This window comes from Gobius niger (assembly GCF_951799975.1).
Source record: "Gobius niger genome assembly, chromosome: 6".
NCBI classification, from domain to species: domain Eukaryota; kingdom Metazoa; phylum Chordata; class Actinopteri; order Gobiiformes; family Gobiidae; genus Gobius; species Gobius niger.
This window is the reverse complement of record NC_136857.1, coordinates 20452853-20478236: the sequence shown is the minus strand read 5'-3', so window position 1 is coordinate 20478236 and position 25384 is coordinate 20452853. Positions and strand designations below refer to the sequence as shown.

The 25384-nt window shown below is 41.4% G+C and overlaps 1 protein-coding gene across 2 annotated transcripts in view; it reads left to right on the top strand.

Annotated features, from left to right (window-relative positions):
* Positions 1–13006, top strand: part of cpne9 (copine family member IX) — a 113863-nt gene extending 100857 nt beyond the window's left edge. For both annotated transcript variants that reach the window (XM_079557617.1, XM_079557616.1), the window contains 6 exons: positions 1226–1407; positions 2244–2371; positions 4306–4408; positions 5020–5077; positions 8429–8502; positions 11320–13006. In XM_079557617.1, the coding sequence (XP_079413743.1) occupies positions 1226–1407; positions 2244–2371; positions 4306–4408; positions 5020–5077; positions 8429–8502; positions 11320–11502 (728 nt within the window). In that variant the 3' untranslated portion in view covers positions 11503–13006. The remainder of the gene's footprint in view (positions 1–1225; positions 1408–2243; positions 2372–4305; positions 4409–5019; positions 5078–8428; positions 8503–11319) is intronic.
* The last annotated feature ends 12378 nt before the right edge of the window (positions 13007–25384 follow it).

Genomic DNA, 25384 nt, shown 5'->3' with positions numbered 1-25384 from the left:
CGTACAGTAAAACAGTACTCTATGTCTATTTTTGATGACACCTCTTCATAGTTTATCCAGGATTAACATGTAAAAATGCATCACTATAAAATAATTTTAAGAACTAGTATTGTACACCATCGCTAATCCACGACAAGGTCTCAACCACAGTTAGAGCCGAAAATAAAATCGCCTTTTATCATAGTAGGTCATTCTGTACGATCGTCCTATCTCTGCCATATTAGGCCCCCTCTATATTTGTTTTTACAGAGGGGGATCAGTCTGGAACTCCGCCCTCATTGGCGGCATCAGAAAAATCAAAACGAGCCTGTGCATCAGATTCGTTTATTTACGTCACATGTTCTCCCTCAATGCTCGTCACCAGACTTAATCGCTACTGCCATACAGCCCTAACTTTGGCTCTCAGATATCTGCGTCCAAAAACGGCATGTTTTTTTTATATCAGTATGACGCACAACAGAGGATGCTTCCCTCTTCATAAAAGCATCCCCATTATCCAGACTTGAATGGTCTTCAGTTCATGTCATGATGGTAATTAAACTTCTCCTCCGTTAGACATCCAGACTCCATTCAATCTATTTTATATCTACCCTCTCAGACATCATTGTTTTTCTCTAACACTGGCAAGAGCCAGATTGACATTACAGTGCAACTGACATAAGCACAGTAATATCAATCTGAAATAGCTCCCGTTATGAAATATTCGAGAGGACAATCTTTTAGCGGATCAACATATACTGTAATTACTTCATGGAACTTTCTTTTTATTTAGAGACAAAAAGTTAATGAGGTTCAGAACTGATAATTATAAGAGCTGCATCAAATACTCAGTTGTTCGGTCTCTTTAATTAGTTTACAAAATAAGCTGGTACTTTGCCCTTGTTTGATAATTCAGGCATGGCCGTCCTCTTCAGAGTATCTTTTTTTTGTTGAAGTTGTTTTGGTCAGTGATTGCATAAATATGTAATATAATAAACATATTGTGAGGTAAACATAACATAATCCTGAATACATTAAAGGATTAAGCCAACAACTGCTTTCAAAGATGTGTAGTGCTGTTGCACTACACTTCACTCTTTTGAAATAAGAAGAACGAGTTTTTGATTCTGTCTTGGTTCTTAAAGCACTGCTCCAGTGCCAAATTGCCTGTAGTGCTTTTGGTCAAACCCGACTGTAAATAAGGACTGTTACAATGCCCCTTTCATTTGTATGTGTTTATTCCCAGGTAATCCGTCGCAGCCCACCTCCCTGCATTATATGAGCCCATACCAGATGAACGCTTATGCCATGGCCTTGAAAGCAGTGGGCGAGATTATCCAGGACTATGACAGTGACAAGCTCTTCCCTGCCTACGGCTTTGGCGCTAAGCTGCCCCCCGACGGCAAAATCTCTCATGCATTCCCACTGGTACGACACACACTGGCCCCCATTGGCCCCATGCACCAGGCCCCTCACTCACATCTCCATAGACACACAGGGATCAGGCCTGGCAGGGCGGGGTCCGACCAGGAGGGACGCTGTGAAGGCAGCTGCTCTCCTATGCTGAAAAGTTGGCTCATCTGATGCCAGCGGGGAAACTCCCATCATCCTCTCCACTTCCTCCTTCAGCCTCCTGAGGAAGAGGCCAGCCAGGCATTATTGCTCCAGGAAACAAGCAGGAGACAAGCCAACGCCCTGCTACTCATGTCAGGCTTAACTATGCGTCCCACTAGCAATATTTGCACCTATGACACCCAACTTTGAGCAAAATATCTACTGCAAAGACATCATCACATGAGTCATATTGCTGGCAACCCCTTTGAAATCACACAGAAAGAAAATAGAAAAAATATTGTTTGCCAAATAACAATATTTAATGTACATCAACATTAAATTGGATTTGTTTAGAATCTGACGGGAAAAAAACATCTGTCCCAACACTAACATGAGAATGGTAGTTTGAGCGTCTCATTTAGGATGCTTCATCAGCACTAATGTTTAAGCCTAATGGTGGTTTCAGTGGCTCAACTATCTTGACCATGACTCCCTGCTAGAGAGCACAATCTAAAGTTCTCAGCAGACTATGTGTAATATCTTGCCAAAAGCACTGTAGAATTCTTGCTGCATGTCTGAGAGTGCAGTTATGATGCAACATGGTTTGTCAATAGAAAATATACCTTATATGTATTGTATTATATTGTCATTGATGATGTCATACAAAGCACCTAGGACCTTACGTTGTTTGCCCTGTTCTATTTTGTCAGAATGGAGACAATGAGAACTCTAACTGCGTGGGCATCGAGGGTGTGCTGGAGTCATACTTCCAGAGCTTGCGGACGGTGCAGCTGTACGGCCCAACCAACTTCGCCCCCGTCATCAACAAAGTGGCCAAGTGAGTTCCATTTCCGCTCCAATATCACCCCAAACTCTGAGGAAGAATCTTTCCTCTGCGTTCTCCTGTTTACGGGGCTTGTTTGAATGAAGGCAGTAATAAATAGCATGAGTCACAGCTTGTCAGTGCCGCAGATTAAAGAGTTTTTTTAGGGGGGCATGTCAATTTGTGTAGGCTCAAAGATGAGGTTCAAAATCCTGTTGGCTATTAGTCAAATCCCAATGGCTCATGTGGGAGCATGTGTTATTGAAATGCATATTAGGGCTAATCATCCCCTGTGATATAGCTACAGTTTAGGATGGAATTTGCAGCACTCAACGTTTGCCCTAGCTTATAAGCTATCTGTAATACTAAATTAACAGCTTTGGATGTGTGATTGTGCCAAAGTTCTCCCACAATTCAATGCATAAGATCCTGTATGATGAATTTACCTTAATTTGTTACTTTTCACTTTTCACAACTTTGAGCCTGAATTACCGTATTTACCGGACTATAAGTCGCTCCAGAGCCAGCAAAAAATGCAAAATGAAGACGTTGTTCAAGCTTTCATTTGTGATCTTGTTCCTCTAGCTGTGGCCATCTAGCTTTAAGCCTGCGATTAGCTATTTTGTTTTCTTAATTGCAGTAAGAGTAACCTTCACTTATCTTCAGTTTCTCGCAAGTTTCTCGCTCTCTCCAAACTTTCTTTCTGCTGCTCGATTACCGTTTTATAAATCCTCAGTGGTACAGGAGTTGCGGATTCTGGTACACAAGCCTTGAGCGCCCTCTAGCGGCTGTGAAAAGAACAAACCTTGTGGAAGTATACATTTCGATATATAAGTCGCACGGGAGTATAAGTCGCACACCCATCCATGATAAAAAGTTTGACCTGTAGTTTGGAAAATGCGGTAGTTACTGTAGCTTCCAAATGCAGAACTCACATATTCCAGACCACTCAAAGCAAACTTCATCAAAAGAAAACCATGTTTGGTGGAAAGGATAGAATGAAGTGAGATATAACACTGCACAGCCAGCCAGACCGACTCAATTCTTCTTCTATATTAGTCCTCTTTGTGGTCTTTGATGGGTATATGTGTGAAAATATCTTCAGATGGACAGCTCATGTTTTGAAGTAAAAAAAGGGCAGGCTGAGATGGTTTGGATACCAGTTCTGTTCATCTTGAAAACCCAAGCTCTTTTTTTTCTTTTTGAAGTTTTGGTTGTTCATACCTTTACGCCTGCCTATTGAACGATCGCATCACAAGTTCACTCAGAAGCTTGCGATGGAATATACAGCTGCTTTTTCCATTCCATTTCTCTGTACACTTCAGAGCTGAAGTGTGAAGGACGTTGAAAGACACACTTCATCCATCTCATCGCTCAGACAAGGGATCAGGGACGGATGTGTTCGTTTCCTGATCTTTGTACGGACAGCAGCGAGACGGAGACGGAGCGCTACCGGGATTTCTCCTCAATTCTTTTGTGGGCTTGTTATTTTTGAAGGGCCTCTTCGCAGCTCAAGGTTGGACTTTTCTAGACAGTAAACAACTCAATGCGCTCACGTCCTGGAAGTGAAGTGGTTGCCATGGCATGTAGAAGGAAGGCAATTGGAACTCTTATTATATCAAATACTACAACTTTTACATATTAGTGTACTCCTTAGATGGTTTTGTTGCAAATTTAAAGTACATTTTTAAGAGGCTTTATGTTATTACGTGTCTGTATATTTTCAAATAAAATCAGAACCTGTTTTTTTTCCTTGTCTGCTTCTCGTGATAGAACTCTACCCCATGGATTTTAATCACAAAATCTCCCATACTCATAATGAATATGTAAGTGTGAGTCCAGAGTTTCCGACCATCTGCTGCTGCGCTCTCCCTGTCCCGTCTATAACCTGTGCGCTCCTTATGTTGCTCTGGGCTGCACTGGAAAAAAAAATTGTGTGTGTGTTCCAGCTGTGCGGCAGAGATCACAGACGGCTCACAGTACTTTGTCCTCCTGATGATCACAGACGGAGTCATCTCGGACATGGTTCAGACCAAAGAGGCCGTTGTCAATGTGAGTATTGGCGTTCAAATCACAAACCTCATGGAACTAGCAGATCCAACACAAAACCATTTTAAATCCTCCTGATTCTCAAGTTATATTTTTAAAGTCATGTTATACTTTTTCTGCCTTTGAACACATTGTCGGCACATCAGATTTTCTTGAATAGATTTTTATAACTAGATTAAGCCGAGGAACCTTTTTTTTTTTTTCCACATTGGTACTTCATCATTTCATTTGGAAAGGACACCCAGCAGAAGCAGATTTATTGTTTCTCCAACAGTCTCATGTCGTTAGACTCAAGAGATCCCCTCTGTCTGAAGGATGATGTAAAGAGACACTTCATTCTAAAAGCAGACACTCCACTGACAAGACACGATTCTCCCAAATGTAAACATACAAATAATGGAGTGGCTGGTTCAAGTGGACAGCATTTGCGGTAAAAGAGATGGGTCTCCAGGTTGTACACAATAGAAAAACACATGAATGTACAGCAATTCATGTTGTAATTTGTTTTAAGTATTGTTATGAGCTCATGTGAATGGGATGATATGTCCATTCACATTCCATTTTTTCGTTTTCTATAACACAAGACAAACAAATGTCGTTTTATTCCTCTGCAGGCCTCGTCACTCCCTCTGTCCATTATCATCGTTGGAGTTGGTCCGGCCGAGTTTGATGGTAAGGTCCATTTTTCATTAAGATGATTCCATGTTCTATTCATAGACCCAACATGTCTATAATTTCTATTTGCCCGATTTCAAAGCCCTGACTTACACCTTGTTATTATCTCGCTGCCGCTGGGGAGAATGAGTTTTAATGAAAAGTGCCGATCTTGCAGCGCTGTTGACCTTTGGAATGGAAAATGTCACCACTGCTTTAGCCCATAAGATATTTGTTAGAATTCTTTCATAAATTGTATTTAATTAGTGGCTGACTCACAAGTAATGTTGTGTTTGGTGAGATTTGGCCTGGGTTATTGTTGACCTTTTTAGCTTTGAGACGGGCGTGAAACGATGATTAACCCAACCTTTGGCAAGTAAACTAGACATTTACTTCATAATCAGGAATTATCAAGTTTCAGGGCTGTTTGATATGAAAGCATTATTTTTTACATTTTTTGATTGTTGTGGTCAGAAGGGTAAATCGTTTGGCAGCCTCGCTTCCATTAGTCTACCTCTGTTTTGGCTAAAATAGCAGCTGTGAGGAGAGTTTCAAGATTAACCTGTTTTTTGATACTACGTCTGTTGGAATAATATTAGAATTCACAATATATCTGGAGATGGGTCCCTGGGGCGATTGGTTTAATACATTATTAATAATGATGAAGATAACATACAGAAGACATGAAGATAACCCAGTTCTATTGTTCAAAAGATTGTGTAGCACATATTGTTTCTTTTCGTTAACGTTGAGATAATATTGTAGAGGTAGGTCTTTCTAATAAATTATCTGTAGTGTTTACATATTGTCAAAAAGTTGTTGTTTTTTTCTTAAACTGTTACATCCACAGTGGGGATTGAACAACTTTGAGAAGCTTGTCCACATACTTTATATACACTGCCTGGGGGAGCAGCTGACCACTTGAACATCCTACATATTTTACACATGAACGGGCCACCACACAGTCCAGATCTTAACCTCATTGAGAATCTTTGTGCTGGAGAAGGCTTTATGCAGTGGTCGCACTCTCCCATCATCAGTACAAGAGCTTGTTGAAAAAAATAATGCAACATGGGATCTTTTGACATTGCAGTACACAATATGTACACTGCAGGCAGTGTACATATTGTGTAAAGAATGTATTAGTTGTAGTACTGTGGTACTGTGTCATATTTAGGCACAGTACATTTAAACTGTGGGTGTCTTTTACATGACTCCGTAATAGCTCCTTTTTGTCAGACTGATAGAAGAGTTAACGCTCAATTGTAAGTGCTGCAGCCTCTTCCAGCCCAGGGGTCAATGCTTTTCCTTTGTGTGTTACTCTGAGTTATTGCTCAGCCGGCCGTAGTGACTTAGCACCTCATCATTGCGTGTCAGATCCCTAATTTCTATTGGTTCACTCAATCGACATAGAAGAGTTCTGGCTGCAGCCGGTCAGCCGTGTGGAAAGGTCAGAGGGTCAGGTTGGCTAATTGCAGCAGAGGTGCTCCGCTGTGTGTGTCCAGACCTTTTATTTTCAGACCTAATTGGCTTTTTCTGCTTTTTATTTCTGGTAGACCAAGGCTGTGTTTCTTCAAGCCTTTACCTTGCAGTACTCCGGGGATTTTTGTAATGAGTGTGGCTTATAGAGTCATGGAGATACGGTTCAAAGCATAAATTGAGCCCTTTACAAACAGCACAAGGGTCAACTCTGGGAGCCAAAGATGGATATTTTCTGGCTCTGTACACACGTTTTTGCAATATCCACCATGTCAGTGTTTTGCATTCGAACACAACTCATCCTCAGACCACAGGAGTAGTGAGAGTCCTAGTCCAGTTGCGATGATACAAATGTGAATACATATTTTCACCAACTTTTCTAGGTTGTTCTAGAATTCTATTTCAAGTGCCAATACAACTCTATAGGAGAGAAAAATGTCCAAATGTTTTCCCTGATCATTATTTGATAGTGATTGTGATTCACAAATCAAAACATTATTCTTATGGCTGAAAGTCATTTCTACTGACCAACATCACACACATGTTTTTGAATATTGTCACCACTTTCGAACACCTTTATGAGGACATAATTACACCATAGTCCATACGTGCTGGAAGAGAGGACTTTGAACTCAAGTCATTTTAACAGCTTCCTTTTTTGCGATGTGCCTGCGGATCCTCACTTCTATTCAGTATTCTGTGGCGCTGCTGCTCGCCCTGACCCTACGTCTTGCTCAGCCACCCGTCCCTGTGACAGCTCTTTATGCCTCAGCCGCTTTAGGAACAGGCCAGAGCAGGTCCAAAGTACAGGTGGTGTTTGTGAGGACCTCTCACAAGACGGCACCCGACAAGCTATTTTCGTCTCCGGGTGAAAACATATGTAAGAAAGTCACCTCATGTCGTGGCTCGGGCTGCCCTTCCTCATTGAGTGGCAGCAAATATACAGAGTGTACAGTAAGTATGTTGATGCTGTGCGATCAAGCATGTGCATACATTAAACAGCAATCAATCATACCATTCTTTCTTGGAAATTCCAAATCTGCAGTAAATACTTCTTCCACTTATTCCTGTTGAGGGCTATGTTTGCCTATCCAGAGATTGTCGGTTCAATCCTCAAAATAGCTTTAAGAGAGTGTGGGTGGCCACTCCTCAATGTCTAAAGGTGATGAAAAGTAATGTAGTTACTATTTTTGGATTTAGTTTCTTTACTGCCAAACAACTACTGCTCTGATATTCACCAATTCTGTCGCGCAAGACTCACAAGTTCATAAGGCCAGTGAACAATTTCACTCAAGTTATAGCATCTTACTGACTGATGTATGGTGTTTGTGCCTGTGGGGTACAGCTCTGATAATGGGAAGTAAAAGTAATAAGACAAGCTCTCCTCATAACCAAAGGTACAGCATTACCATCTGCAGTGCTTTGTAAAATGACAGTATGTGCTTCCTTTATCCACAAATCTTCCATGTCCCATGATATGAATAACTCTTCTATAAACTGTATTACCCACATGCATTCCCGTATGCTTGGATTATGTGCTTTTGGAGGCATTTCTTTCACTGTACATTTTGATACAAAAGCTTCTTAAATCCTCCTTTCTGTTGCATTGAGGCCATGTGCTGGGATGTTCCCGTGGGAGTGTCATGTCTGAACATACAGAGCATACCACTGACCAGTATGTGAGGTATTTTTAGAAACAGATCGACCTGGGTGAAATCCAAGTGTTCCAAGTGCTCCAAGTGTGACAGATCTGGTGCATGACTTTTCTCACTGTGAATGCCCATCCTGATCCCAGTACACTTCCTGATTTCATTAAGAACCATGAAAGGAACACCCAGTGCTTCTCCCCTCTGTCATACACTCGAGTCACTTCTTCTTTCCTCTCCACAGCAATGGAGGAGCTGGATGGAGACGACGTGAGAGTATCCTCTAGAGGACGTCTTGCTGAGAGAGACATTGTACAGGTACTTGTCATAATTACGTTTACCCATACACATCCTGCCGACAACGCCACTTTGAGGTGTCTGCCTCCAGAGAACCGCCGCTAACGTTACAGCGCTACAACAAAGGCCTCTGCGCTGGACTTTTTAAATCTTAAAATTCAGTGAGTGTAATAAAGTATAAAAACCTCATCAGCAAAGATAAAACATATCTGGCAACAACACTGAGCATTTATCTTCTAATGCATTTTAAGGGAATGAGAATAGGAAGCGAACAGCGTGGCCAAAGATAAGGGCATTATATTGGACTTTAAATGGTGTTTTCAAATACTACTGATAAGTGCAGTGGTGCATTATACAAGTGACACTTGTACAATGTACTTATCTAAATCAGGTTTTATAGCAGCAACAGTCTGATTAAATGGCCCCATAAACTACAAAGTCTTCAGTCGTAATAAAGATAGGAAAAGTTTTATCTTGGTTTGGTAGGTTTGTAAATCCAGTTTTTCAGCATTTAGATTTTAATAAAAGGTTAGACCAAGTTGCGGATGCTCACGTCTAAATGTCAGTGACATCCTAAATGTCAAGTGCATCCTATGAAGTGCATCACTATAGGAACCCATAACGTAATGACGATAATGTATAACGTAATAGATTTGGCCGGTTTAGCATTATAACATTGTTGTTGTTTTTTATCATTATCCTATTATCACTGAACTGAACTTTGTTTTGGGCAGTGGTGGAAGAAGCTACTGGAGCAAGGACTTCGGTGGTGGTCACTTGAACCACCACCAAATTCTCACTCACTGCTTTCGCATGAATGCACCACATTTACATATAAGCAAGGATAGTGAAAAACAGACAACAACAAAAAATGTATGAAAAAAACAAACAAAAATGTGTCAGATTTATGTATTACTATATTGCATTGTTGGCTGAATTTATTACATTTTGAATGATTTTCATCTTGTCAGGCCAAAATTATTACGTTATTGGCTCGTAAATCGTCATTAGCTCATTACATTTTGAAAGTGGCTAAATTCATTACATTAGTGGCCACATTATTAGTTCCATCAATCCCTTATTATGACAGTACATACTGTACGTTTGTGTCAGTAAGCAGTAAGGTTAACAAGAGTCATAGATTCATTTATATGACATAACACACATAGGGACAGGCAAACAAAAGGTTGTTCGAGAACTACTGAATCAAGTTTGAGTGTGAAGTTTGTTGTGTTGTTTGTATACACTATGAGGGTGTTCTGAGCTCACCTTTCTAATCCAATGAAGATGTCTATTCATGTCAAGTCAGTCAATATTACTATTGATCCAAATAACACCCACACATTATTCCTGTCTCCTATAATGGTATGCTCTCTGCTTGTTAGAGAAACAGGAGATTTCCCGGCGCTCATGTTATATCACCCTGTAACACAAAGGATTCAGCTCACCTCAACATGAACTTTGACAGATTCTCTCACAATAGCCACCACTGTTTTTTTCACAGTAACTCACAATGAGATTTGGACATTTTGTGTAAAAAGGACATGAAACTGGTTAGTTATTTTACCTTGAAGACACAACTTCATATTAACTCGGCTCTTTGTTTACATTATCAACATTACATGATGGATTTATCTGCAGGGTTCATAGAGGGAAGGGGAGGAAATCAATTGAGCAGATCTGTCTTGGAGGTCAGACGAGAGTGTGCTTAAAGAGTATTGATATTCTCTTGTGGCATATTATGTGGATGGTCATTCCTATTTGCAACTAGAATAATCATTGAGATCTAACATAAAATTAAACAAATAAATCTAATATTTTATGAGCACATTTTATGAGTATACCTAGCAGTGAATGTTATCTTACTGAGCTGTACTTCTTATCACTCTCATTAAAAACCTGCTTACATGTGCATATATCCATAGGCCCAATTAGATATGAAGGGCAGACTAATGAATTTATGCTAGATGTGATCATACTAGTGCAGGCGTTGAAGGATTATACAAAAATCTTACATGCATCACAATGTTTGTTTTTTAAATTAGCCCCTTGACAAGAATACATTTGAATCTCTTTGAATATATCAGATTTTTTTTTTTTTCCTAAGCCTATTTTTGGTTTTATGTTACTTGCCAGAAAAATGTTGAAGATCAAGCCCAAGATATACAGTACACAAACACTTTGAGTAGGTGCATATTTAGGTGCCAATTATGAATATGAAAATTTTCATATTCATAATTGGATATGCTGGTTTTATCCACCGTAGGAAGCCTTTTCAAAGTTGTCAACTGGACTGGATTATCAAATGAGTAAGAGGAGGCCTCTGAGAGGAAAGGCAAAACATTCTCAACTCATGCAACCTACTGTAGGTCAGGCTATGACAGTGTAAACCTTTACTGTGATGTTGAAATTATTTTTTGGGACTGAGAATGCTGTATTTTGATAAACTGGCATTTAATACTCCTTAAAGCAGAACTAAGTGACTTGTTTACCTCAATAAATCATTTTCGTAGATCCAATACACACTAATGGAATCACGCAGAAGAAGCTAACAGGCTAACAGGCAAAGCTAACTGTGGGCTAGTGCCACTTCAGCAGTGTTTACAGCCAAATTTGAGTGAAAAAAATATTTCCATTGTGTAATTGGATGTACAATATCCCTCTCTCTCTTTGTCTTTTCTGTCAGCGTAGAATTTACTCTCACGCACAATAAATGAATAAAAAAAAAAGGTAACATGCTCTGACACCTGTAGTGGCGCTTATGGCCTCTAGGGGCTTGAGTTACTTAGTTCTGCTTTAATAGGAGTTTCTCTAATCTGTGCTGCTTTGTGCGTGCAGTTCGTTCCCTTCAGAGACTACATTGACCGATCAGGGAACCAGGTCCTGAGCATGGCGCGATTGGCTAAAGACGTCCTGGCAGAGATCCCCGACCAGCTGCTGTCCTTCATGAAGAGCCGGGGAATCGAACCGCGACCCTCCATGGGCACGCCCCCCACGTCTGCGCTGCACCCTCACATGTGACCACCAAACTGTTCGCCCGCCGTCCCCTTACCTTATCGCCCCTGCACACAGCCTGACTGCCCATGGACTTCTGAAGCTGAGTTGGCCCTCATGATTGACGCATTACTACCTATACCCTGACTTTACTTCTATGTTAGTGCAGGACAAACTGATGATCTTTGTATTCTCCCTTAACTGGAATGGTATGGTACTTCCTGAGTCACTTTGATACAAGTTGGTACAGAAAACTCCAAAGATTGGAAGTAAAAAGACTAGTCTGAGTTCTGAAGGGCTTGATTGACAGGCAGTTTAACCAATCAGAGAAACGTGTGGTCTATCCCACCCCGTACACTAAATAAACGCTAAAATTATACATGTGCCATGGGTGTGGCTATATTGAGTGTATTTCCTTGCCAAATACAGTCGCATAATTTCTTCTCATTTGAGTTTGTGGCTTGGGGACAAAAAAACTCACTCTCAAAACCACTGTTATGGCATAAGTCACCATGGCATATGACCCAACCTGTACCATACCACTCAAAGGATGCTCAGTCAGAAGTTCTCCACTTGTCCTTGACACGGCTCCGTTTGGCAGCAGGCCCAGGAAGTGCAGGGCATTAAATTTAATTGAAGTGGAAGCCCTAGACTCGCAGTCTAATCCAGCTTCCGTCAGGTGGTCCGGTGTATTTTTAGACGCTTCCCAGTAATTCACGCAGTAATTGGTCAGTAAGGGGACAGGTGTTTGATTTATTCTACTGATAGTCATTATAGTGGAGATAATACGAGCAAAGCACTGCCAAATGCCAGGCTAATTTAATATAGACTGGCAACAATTGATCAAATCCAAACAGATGAATGAGTCACCTGAGAGGGGTTTATGGAGATGCACGTATGGGGGGGGCCAGACGTCTCATAAAACGTCACAACATGAATGAAACGGCTTTCCTATTAAGATTATTGCTCTCGTTTCCGGGGGACAGAACAATTTATGAATGGAGCAGGTAGGAAAATGTAATTACAAAAAGACAAAAAAGTAAGTTTTGCCCGGATTTCCTTTCAGGCAGTTAATCAAACTCTTTATGACTGGATTTGCTGTCCTCATTCTTAGTCAACTCAATTGTATTTCAGGCAGAATTTGAATAGGTTTTTGTAATGTCTAAAATGAATCCACTTCTTTTTTAATCTTATCAATATAATAGTAGAAATGCGCCGGACACATGTCCATAGGCAGCAAATGACAAAGCTAAGCCTATATTTATGCTTCAATGCAACTTGTTTGGGATCACAGGCTAAATGCATCAATGTTGAAATGATCATTTCTTTATTACAGTCTTCATGTAAATACGCTGATAGACAGATAGTTGGTTGACCCCGATGTCTGCTGCATCTCCGAATAGGTCGCGACCAGCCCAAAACGACTTGACGCCACAGCAGCAGCGAGACAGAATTTCATTGCATATTCAAATTTAACAAGATTTGCTCCCCAGCCCGACTCCCTCTATTAAATAAATGTCAGACAACAGAATACATTCCCCCGTCGGTCAACGACATCAGCCCCCAGACAATCCATGTAATGGACCGCTCTCTTTGGCATGATGAGTGTTTACGTTGTGGCTTTTTCTTTTTTTTTTTTTTCATTTATTACCTCCATCCTCCCTCCCGCGGGCCTCGTGTGTGTGATGATATATGTTGGCAGGTAATAGGTGTTGGGATTCCGTTCACGTGTTCATTACTGCCAGTCAAACCCCCGGCCCCCCCACCCTCTCCGGCACGGTGGGGGGTCGGGCTGGGTGCAGAAGGTCCACCCGCTGTGAGAGAAATGCCAGTCTCGCCGGCGACACCGCGGGGAGAGGGAGGGTGCCAAAGGAAGGAACAGGAAGAGTGGAGGGGGTGCGGGAGAAGAAAGGGCGAGTAAAAAGACAAGGACAAGTGGAACTGTAGCCGGGCCGTGAATAACTGAAGTTTCTCTAACGTCAGCTGTGAAAATAATAATGTGGTTTTAAAATAATCAATCTGAAGCTATTTAGAACAATGTCTCCTAAACAAAGTAACTACCTATTAATGCAACCAGAGCTTTGCCTGTAAGCACATGAGCTAAGGACATTTGTCTTTAGTGTCAAAGGCACAGGTGAAGCAAAGAGATTTGTCAGTCATGTTATTTACCTTGCTGTTAAACTTATTGTGTAATTAATGGAAATAGTTTTCGTGCATTTGACCCCGCTTCAGTGCCACAGAGGAAATCTGTAGATATAGCTAAAGGATTTGCAATTTGTCTTAATGTCTTTGACTAATACATCTGATTTGCATAAATCCACATATGCCTATGCAAAACAATCTGCTGCTAATAAATAATACAAAAGACATCTAAGGTGATTGTGTGGATTTACCCAGGTCTGCTGTGATATCGCTGTTCGAAAATATAGCCCGATTTACATCTTAATGGTGATTTATGATCCACATCGTATTGCGCTGTGCCACCCCGCTGTGTGTTGTTTTCACTGCTGAGGTTAGTGGATTCATCAGGATTGTTTACATTTTTACTTTATTTCATGAAACTGTTCGCAAGGGTCAGGGAGCAAAGATTAGGGAAAGGAATCTTTTGAAAGAATTGTGACTGAGCCTTAGTTTACAAAGCACAGCAACACGAAGGGTCAATGTCTGTTTTGAATCATCTTGTACAGTTGGAGATATATTTTTTAACAGCGAGTGAACATGAAGCGCACATTCCGTAAAGCAATATAAATATAGTAGATAGAGCATATATGACCCCTGTGTATCTTAACCCTATGCATGTCCCCCTAGTACTCCCCTGCCATGACTTGACACTCTACTCACACGACTTGGGCTGGTGTATAGTGCAGAGCAAGCCCGCCACCTGGTGTTCTTTATGTGCATTGCAGGGTGTCTTTAATATGCATGAGACCGAAGCCCTCCAATGTATCCCAATGCTCTTCAGCAAACAGCTAACAGTCCGGCTTGTGAGGAGTCTGTAGAGTGGGACCTCAGCCGTGGGAACGCTCTGGGATTGCTGATGGAGGGAGATGCGCCACAATACTGCACTTGTCATTTATTTAATGTCTGAAATGAACTGCTGTGGTATTTTGACATAATTTGTGCTGAAACTATATGATATTCATATGGAAGAGGTTTATTCACTGCCTCCAGGGAGCAGTCAAGCTCAAGAAGGGCCCACTTTCACCTTCTTTTTTTAAATCTGATTTAATTCCTTTGGCCGGTGACCACTGAGCATCCCAGACCTGTACCCACAGTGAGGTTCCCGACAGACTCCATTGTATCCACCGCTACAAACATCACTCTGTGCTCTATCAACTGTGAACCGTCACTTTTCTAATGTGGTGTCGGTGGCTTCGCGGGGCCATTCTGCTGTCTTTTTTTATACCTGTGTACAATAATAACATGAATACTTGTACTTGCATGTCCGAGTATACAGGCCTTACTCACAGTGTTTGGTACTGCTTCGTGACGTCATGCTGCTGTCAGTTTTAACTAACGTGTGTATATTAGAGTATGTGTTCTGTGGCGTGGCCCCTCGGAGTCTCCTGTATTCTGTCGAGGGCCCCTGACGCTCGTGTTTTAACACTGCCCGTGACCGAGTCTCTGCTGGACGTCAGAGATGTCAGGCATTAAAGTCTGTTCTGCGTCTGAGGGAACCACTGGAGGCCCCGATAATGTTTATTATAAGAAATGAGGTGTTATTGTAAGAATGTTTTCAACGATAGCATATTGTTTATTATGGTTAGTTGAGTCACTGTATGTGTGAACTTATATCAACTCCGACCTAAATTGACCTTTCAGAGTTCAGGATTGTGTAGCAGCACCTGCATGTGCCCAAACGACATCAACATTTTGTTCAAATCATCCACCATCGGAAGGGTCAAGAAAACAATAGGAGGGAAACGGAATCTTACAATTGTGGTGATAGGAATATCTGAATTATCATCAGTTAAACAATGCCCAATATGAAAAATCGACAGAAAAACGTTGAGATAGGACTTACACACATCTATCTTAACTTCACTCATGTGAGGTATGATGATTTATTTGCAAGTTTGGGCCTTCCGTTACATAATATATCAGAATGTTAGATGGTATAGTATACAGGTACTGTATACTATCACTTTTTAATTAATAAGGTAGTGGGGGAAAAGTCCAAAACCCATCAATCTACTCTGTTCTTTGTATGACTCATGGCAAAGGTCACATCGGTGTCCCAAATGCAAAAATCCAATACTAAGGCAAATCTCACCCTCCAGAAAAAGACCCTTGTGCAATTGTGAAATGTATCTTGACTTTAATGAGACGCTCAGACGCGTTACACTGCCCTCCCAGTGTTGACCCTGCGTATGGTGGTTGTGAACGTTTCCCCAATTCAGTAACAGCTTATGTAAAAATGATATGCACATATGGTAAAATGAAAAATCTAAGATTGTTTTTGGGCTTGAAATGCAAAAGTATTACATAAGCGTACACTCACAAACACACAATTATGGGGTGGGTTCTTGGCCAAGGGACCCGTAATTGTATGGGGACGAACAGTATAATGCAACATACATTATGTTTTAAATTTACTAGTGTTCTTGGCTCTGATATTCCAGAGATTCATTCCTAAAGTTATCCATACTGTTCTAACATGTCTTACGCGTTTAAGAGTGCAACATATCACTAAACAACAGGGCATTATGACATACTGTACTAATATTATAGTTATAGTCCGTTAGGTATAGTAATAACAGTTACTCAGAATGACCTGACACATGTAGTATTTGTCCGTGAATAATAATGTACAACCTATATTCGCATATCCTCGATGAATAAAGATATATTTTCTCCAATTCGGCTTGTAACACAACAGCAACAAAAAGGGTTTCAGAAAGTGTAGCTCTGGGTTGTCACTTCTATGCTAATGTACCACGAGGGGATGGGAAAGATTGGCTCATCAGTTATTATTTGGAGATAACATTGTTATGAGGTTGCGTTCCAAAAATAGCTTTCTATATAAATTTGTTGGAACATACCGTTTTTTGACGTTTTGGTATTTCTGAGTATCATGGGGAGTAGCTTAAAGGATATGAAATTATTTTTAATATAATATCAGCATGCTGTAAAGTTCTTTCACATGCTCTTATGTTCTATTGTTATTACTCACATTTCATTTTCAGAAGGTTTTTCTTTGCCAATGTATGTTTATGTTAATGACTTAAGAAATTACTTTATTGTATATAAGATCCAGAGCATATATTATTAAACTGTCAAAACTATTACTGGCAGGATTACGTGTTCCCTTTTGTTTTTGTGTGTTTTTATGAATGTTTCCCAGAGAATGTCCACTTGAATATGTAGTTTTGTAGTGTTTGTAGTGTTTTGATATAAGAATGATGAAATACCGCATATGAATATCAATTGTCCAGACATAATGCTACACTGCGTGGCATTATGTCCAACGAGCAGATGATCTGATCTCACGACCAGTATCTCCAGATACAAAAGTGTGACTTTGGAGAATGGGACCATGTTGTTGACAAATAAACTGATTAAAGCACTTTACAGACAAATGACTGATGGTCTAAGTTCACTGATACCATATCATTTTTGGAAATAGGAGAACTGTCAGGTCACATTAAGGGTCTGGAAAAGTGATATCCATAAAAGGGTAATGTATTGCCTGCAGATCATGGGCAATCAAATATACTTATAACGTCTGCTAATTCTGATTAAAACCATGGCGGCACAGTCACTGGGAGTGGATAGCACTCTTGCCGCACAACAGGAAGGTTACGGGTTCGATTTCGGGACTGTGCAGGCCTTTCTGTGCGGAGGGTGTATGTTCGCCCTGTGTCTGACTCTGAACGGGTTTTGTCTGGGTGCTACGGTTCCCCCCATCGACCTAAAACATCCACAACAGGTTAATCCTGATGCCAGGTGATACTGACAAATTAGCTTGGCTACACATCTAGAGACGGGTACCTGGGTGTTGCGCTTTACTTTGCTTTACTTTACTCAAAAGTGAACCTCAAAACTATATGAATGTGAATGTACTTTCATGCGCTTGGCTGCTGTTGTCAACCACCAGTAAGAATTAGAATCAAGACTTGAAGAGAACTCCTGTAGAGAAACACTCACAGCTCTTTGCAGATGTAGCCAAAACACGGTCCACAGCAGACAGTCAGGAGGCAAGAAAAACTGAAGGACCACTCTGTCTGACAGAGGGACCAAACTGCAGCTCTGTCCGAAATGTCTCCACCGCAGACGACAGCGGCACATTAGCTTTGAGATGATTTCATTGACATGTCTGCAGTTGAACTCACCTCTGGACTACAACAAACCCACTCCTCGTGTCATTACTCCAGTCCATTTTCATCTAAACACGGCTTTTTATGTGGAAAGAAACAAGGAACAACATCTGGCAAAAACGTGTGCTACTTTTTTAAAAGCACAACTTGAACAAACCGTGTTTTGTGGGACTTTGGGTAATAGGTCAGACGGGCTTAGCTCAGGGAAACTTTGGGCAAATATAAATGATGCCTTCAAGCTTAAGAAGAATCGGGCACTTTAGAATCTCGCACAGAATGTACAGCATTTTTTTTTTTCAAGTCAATGGCTGTCTCTAAACAAAAGCCGGGGGCCAGATTGTGAACGGTCCAAATTGGTTTCCGCAAACATTCGTTCAGAGAAATGTGGAGGGAGGTTAAGAGTGGCGTGTCTAATTCGCTTTGACAGATCCCACTGTACATGCTGCAAATGAGCGCTGAGTAAATACACGGACAGGCCGAACAGTGTCGGGTTTTTAAAGACTCAATAAAAGTAGCAGTAGTTGTAGCGGTACACGTCGGTAGTGCTGTTTTTCCACTTACCTCATGCGCTTACCTCTTGCGCTTCGTAAAAAAGCCAGCTTGTTTGTTTTTCTGCTGTCACCGCTGAGGGCCGAGGACGGACTTATTCACAGACAGGAGCCAGTTGTGGAACAATCGCACACTGTGTGGAAGTCTCTCTCAGGGGAGTCTCACTCAGAGCCTTTCAATGCTGCACGTTTTCATTAGCAACAGCATAAACCAGTTCAACACCAGCTGTACACGCTTTGATAGTTTTTTTTTTTATAAACCTCCATATTGCTATTTGAAAAGGTTTAGGTTAGTTTGTAACAGTGTTTTTCAACCTTTGTTGAGCCAAGGCACATTGTTTTCATTGAAATAATCACGAGGCACACCACCAGCAGAAAATGTTCTCATCAAAGTGTCTTGACTAGGAACACCGTATAGTCTCACTACCCACAATGCCTCAATACATCACTAAATCTCTTGTCTCAAAGAAATTAACTACCTGATATGGAAGAGTATAATATGGTTACTCTGCCGATCACTAGACAGCATAGACACTCGAAACCGGTACACTATTTGTGGATAATAATGCATTTGTTTAAAAAACAAAAACAACAAGGTGAGATTGGATAATTTCCCAAGGCACACCAGACAATATCTCACGGCACACTGCCCTATACAACTCACAGTTTGTGCAGTTAGTACATCCAATCTCTTAATTCTAACTGCAACATTTGACAAAAAAGAAGAACAAAAACAAGTAGGCTATTGCTCACGTAAAAAAAAAAAAAACGCAGGCCAGACTGGGGCTTGTTAGCCCTGGACTTTGGCCCGACCCAAAAGGCGTTGTTCCACATAGCACGGATCTATCGCACGCCATGGTAGATCGTTGCCTGGTCCTTTAGTAAGGATGTTTAAGTAATTATTAAGTGATCTCAAACGGATTTGTAAAATGCTATTGACTTGGGTCTATATTTGTTTTAGATAGCCTAACCCACGAGCTTATTCAATAAGAACTGGTCTCTCAATGTAATTACTGTATGTGCACAACAATACAAAACTGGATGACAGTTGCAAACCACGTTTATTTTTCTGTCTTTTTATGTTTCCCAAAAGCACATGTTATTGCAGAGCACCAAGTGGCCCTTTATCTTAGTGATGTTGAGAGAAAGGCGCTCTGTTTGGGATAGGTTCACACAGATTAGGAAAAAAAACATTTCTAGGCACAACATTTACAGAGATCACTAACACTAACTATTACTTACTTTTGTTTTCTCATGTATCCACTTCTTGTGTTTATTCCAGTTCAGTGGCTTCCATGTTTAGCATTGTTGCCATTATGACAGGCCATGGTCCACACTGGATATATTCTGCCTCCAACTCTTGGATCTGCTTTTATACATTAAACGGCCAATAGAACAAAGCAGGGCCTTCATCTCATTTCCAAAACAGGAGTATAATTTAGTACAGTATGTCCTCATCCTGTGCTGTCTGCTCTCATCAAAAATGCTTTAGCCTTAAAATGTGTCCTGCTGTGGCCAAGGGATGATTTACTTACTTCCCAAGTTACAGGTCTTCTGATGGATATTATTAAATGCATTTGGACTAGACTGCGTGGTCCGTGCTTCCTTCAGAATAATAGGATCTGAGTGTGTTTTAGCATGTGCAAAATATACTCTATGTGCTCCTCAGATGTCCAAATATGCAGAGTAATTGCACAGGAGGCACCAGGCAACCCACACTCATAATTGAATCAGCATCAAGCTCGCATTTTATGGGAGCACAAAGTATTTAGTTGGAGCATCAGACCACTCTAAGACCCTATTATATTCTGCCATTCTAAGGTACGCAGGGTTCATGTAAGAGCTAGTTTAATTGTATATTGTTTTTTGTTAACTATTATTTTAATACGGGCTTTATCATCTGTTTTATTAATTTGTTTCACTTTAAGTGATACATTTGGTAGCTTTTACAGTATCGCCTTAATTAACTTTTTAAAAATCTTACCAAGTTATAACAAGTCATAGTCAGAGCTCCAGACTAACATCTTCGGTTAGTTGCACTTTAGAGGTGGACAAACAGCTAGCTTATGAGCTAAAGACATTTGAGACCTACAAACATCTTCTTCTGAAACACTGAAGAGGCACCAAGAGCCCCTACACCTGCAGCACAGTGGAGGCGTCACAAGAGGCGCAACCGGAAACAAAAAAGGGACAAATGAGGAGGTATCTGGGCAAGACTCACAGCTAAGCCATGCATGCCTTCCATTGTTCTAGCCAATGGATGTTCACTGGAGAATAAAAACAGATTAACTGCTAAGCTCTTCCCAGGAGATGTTGGAAGACTGTTGTGGGGTGGAGGGAGCTGCACAGGAGGAAGAGGAAGGAGGAGGAAGAGGAGCTGACCAGTGCAGGACACCATGCTCTGAAACAGGGAAAAACCCAGCTGCAACATTTCAGAGGATCAGAGGAGCACTGTGGGCAGCCAGGTTTCCTCCGGGTGCTATGGTTTCCCCTACCTTCAAAAATATGCTGGTCAGGTTGGCCCACAGTGGTGGCGCGGCTCAGCTGCAGCGGATTAGGACTAACACCTGAATGCTATTTTGTTGTGCGGTTGTACGATGATAAATAAAGCACTTACTTTAGAAAGGAGTGCAGAGTGCTCATATTATTGCCCATAAATCACAGAAATGTATATTAGTTTGACACAGTGATTTAAATCATGTTTTATGCTTTTTGCGGTTATCTGCAGAAGATAATATGTAACTGCAAAATGATCCAAATCTTGCTCAAATCATCAAAGTGATAAGTGGACAGTGACACCTAGCCTGCTGTAAATTATCCGAAGAAAAAGCTTTGCCCCTAAGCTTCATGTTAACACAGCAATGTGACTAATCAATGAAAAGCAGCTTGACCTAGTACTCTATCAAAGAAGTGAGGAGAAAAAAGTGAATTGCTGACGTTCCTACAGTAATTGCGGTGATCTTAAAATGCTGGTTTGAGAGGATTTTCCAACGAGCTGCTACTGTTCCCCCGATCTGTACTTATAGTGACAGAGTTGGCCGGTGAGGGGGTGAGGCTCCGACATGTTGCACCGGTACGACCAAGGGAAAACATTTAGTTGCACCAATAAAATATTCAGACGCCCGTACTAAACTAAATTGGTCACACTCCAAAACCCTGTAAAACAATTGTGTTGTTAAAACTATCAATTGCAATTCTACTCAATCAAACATTAACACAACGATGTGACTAATCTAGGCTAGAATGGCACTATAGCAGCCAAATCCTTATGCAACTCATCCACCAAAGATGATAAGCTTTAACTACAGGACAGACTGAATGACACACATAAGGCAACAAATGCTGCCAAATCCTTATCAGGAAATGCCTATGGTAATAGATTTTTTGTTTTGCTTCTTGTTCCAACAGATAAGGTTTATTTCTTTACACTTTGTCCACTGACAATAAACACACATTGCAAATGGAGCAATTGGATTGTAAGCAGTCTGTAAACTATGACCTGATACAAGTTAGATGGCCATGAATGTCTGTTGTCTGAATGTTATCATTTTATGCTCATTCAAAGAAAAAATAAACCTGAACCGCGAAAAACACATAGTCCAATAACGTCAATTTGGTCTTCTATGACACAGTCGTATTTTTAAGGTTCAGACCAGTGTTTTTTTCCAACCGTTTCTCCAGATTTCTTCATAATGCTTGCAGCAGTCTTCCTTCTGTCTTGCAGCCGATTTACCCGGGTTGTCAGTCGGACTACAGAGGGTGCTGTCGTCCTTCCTCCAGCGGCAGGACAACAGCCCCATCTGCAGTCTGACTCCTTTTGTAAAGCAAAATGCCCCCTCATCCCCGTTTAAAGTCCTGGAAGCACGTTTCGAAATTGCCTCCTTGATCCAGCAATGGTGCTTATGGATAAGAATCGTTCACCATGATATTATTGAGGTTAAACTTTATTACAACCAATGCAAAGTTGGGTTAGTTGAACATCACGCACTGAAGGGAAACATTCCATATTGCTGGTTGCCCTCCACATAGAGCTGACAGTGTGCTGACTGTCCTTATCAGTGATCCTCCAGCGACTGTGGCCGTATCACGCTGGGAAAAGCCATGGGAAGACCACCTGAAGGACTTGACTCCAGCCAGCTTACCTGCTTCAGAACACACGGCTCCATTCACCTCTCGACCGCCTCAGGACACACTCTATTTTTTTCGAGGGAGCAAACCGCATCTTCTATCATTTTAGCTTCCCATATTTATCAAGACTTATGTATAGATTCCAAACATGAAGATGAGGTGGGCATTGAAGGGCTCGTGTTTGCAGTTTGTTGACGCCAGGCCTGGTCCGTGACCCTGCAAGCAGCTGACAAACTTCGCTCTTGTTTTTATAGGCTAAGCAAACAAAACAGGAAGCCGAGTAAACACAAGGCGCATGTATAGAAGCTCAGTTTTTCTGGACACATGTCTTTCTTGCGAATGCCGCTCGCCACATTTTGAGTCAATTCCGACAAGCAGGATCAGTGGCAAATTGCAGGGATTCTCGTCTTAGCGGTGACCTTTGGCGAACTGGGGTTATATCATACGTGCGTCATTAGCTCTGAAGCCAGCGTTCACTCACCTCACGCACTTTCACAATATTTGAACATCGCCATTACTTTTTTTCCCCTTTTTTACTTAACGTCTCATTCGAAGGCCTCTCGTGAACTTTGTGACGAAGCTCTGTTGCAAAGTTGTAAAATCTTGCTGAAATTGGTGTCAAAATGGGGAAACAGGCAAACATCACCTTTGACAGGGGTTAAAGTAACACATATAGCTCCTGAAAAATAATGACATCACGTTTTGTCTTGATACTATTGTTGTTGCTGGTTTGTTGGGTCCACCGCACAGAAAATCCACAATATCCTTAAAGGAATAGGCCACCGTTTTTACAAACAAAGATATGTTCTTAGCTCACTTTAGTCGAGTTAATATATCCCCGTCTGGTCTTTGTCCGCGCGCTCTGTCACGCAAACGGAGCACATACGCAGCCTCTCCCACATGTCACATAGCTCCGAAAAAGCTCACGATAGAAGCTACCAAGCTCTTCCACGTGTTCCCTATTTAAATAAAGTTACGTGAAGTGTTTTCATGCGAAGTATATTTACCCAGAAATGTAGCATGTCGATTTTATAAGCAAATAAAAAGGGGGACTATATTGTGAGGCGTAATGATACGAGGAGCACAGCGTCCGCGTAGTAACTCCTAAAGACTTCCCCCCGCTCACTTTCGTCAATAACCTTTAGGAGTTACTACGCGGACGTTTTACTCCTCGTATCATTACGCCTCACAATATAGTCCCCCTTTTTTATTTTCTTATAAAATCGACATGCTACATTTCTGGGTAAATATACTTCGCATGAAAACACTTCACGTAACTTTATTTAAATAGGGAACACGTGGAAGAGCTTGGTAGCTTCTATCGTGAGCTTTTTTGGAGCTATGTGACATGTGGGAGAGGCTGCGTATGTGCTCCGTTTGCGTGACAGAGCACGCGGACAAAGACCAGACGGGGATATATTAACTCGACTAAAGTGAGGTAAGAACATATCTTAGTATGTAAAAACGGTGGCCTATTCCTTTAAAGGAACAGGCCACCGTTTTTCCATACTGACATGTTCTTACCTGAGCTTAGACCAGTTGATACGTACCTGATACGTATCCAACTTCACCCCTGTTTGGAGCTATAGGAATATACTGGGAGAGGCCAGATGCTAACAACATCTTGGTCGTTTTGCGTGACTGAGGGCACACAGTTCTTCCATACTGTGATATGTTCTTATCTGACTTTAGACAAGCTGATACGTACCTGTCTGGTCTTTGTGCGTGCCTGTGGAAGAGTGTGGTATAGCTTCCAACTTCACCCCCGTTTAGAGCTATAGGAATATACTTGGAGAGGCCAAATGCTAACATCTTTGGTCGTTTTGCGCATGCACAAAGACCAGACAGTTACGCATCAACTCGTCTAAGCTCAGGTAAGAACATATCTCAGTATGTAAAAACGGTGGCCTGTTCCTTTAATGAAACGTTGGATACAAAAACCACCCTGCCATGCCTTGGGTTCATTGGGTTGTCTGGGGCATTGCGGTTTCTATCTGGTATCCTCTAGGCTAAACAAGCAGCTACTAAAAAAGGCAATGGTAATGTTCCCAATCCACTAACTGATCACGTAACATGTTCATTCAGCTGCTCAAGGCCTTGTGACGTGTTTTAATTTTTCACTAGTGACACGAGAGCTGCAGTGATTGTAAATGAGTGAGAATAACATCTACCTAATGTAAACTCTCGAATTACAGGAACATTAACCTGTTTCCGCCATTAAAGCCTCACAACAGTCATCGAAATGCTCCCTTGTTCTTGACTCACGAGTATCTGAGGCCAGCTGTTCCAGTGGATTAGTGCTACATGTTATTGCCCTATTAGTGCTCCATGTTATTCTAAGGATTTACAGGTTTCTCGTTTTGGAGCGGTTTGCGAAAGACTGTGTGGCACGTCTGGAAGGCAAAAGGGCAGAGACGCTTAATCCGTCAAATAAGATGATCCCATTTGGAATAACTACAGGCTAAGACGTGGAGTAGACACAGAGGAGGGGTAAGGCACATGGGGGGTGGGTCACGTCCCAGCAGGGGGGCCATAATGCGAACAGTGCCCAGAGGAAGACATGCCCCAAACATCCTGTTTTTTATAGATCTGGGATGGGGAAGCAGCAGAGCGTCCCAAGAGACTGTCAGAAAACTGAAGTGAGGAAAACATACTTGGGCCAAGGTCAAAGACTCATCAGTTGGATAGATTCTCCCTCAAAATGGAATGTAACCGGTATCAGACAATCACATAAGCATGAGTTCTTGCAGGAATTGTTTCAAGAATTTCAAAACGTTTCCCAAAGTAGTATTGGAAAGTGTTGTTTATGTTCTTCTGACTAACACCATCTCTCAATATAATTAAAAAGGGCTTCAAGCAGAAGTGATTATAGTATTGATCTTGTATGACTGACATTTATAGAGACTTTGGTCTGAC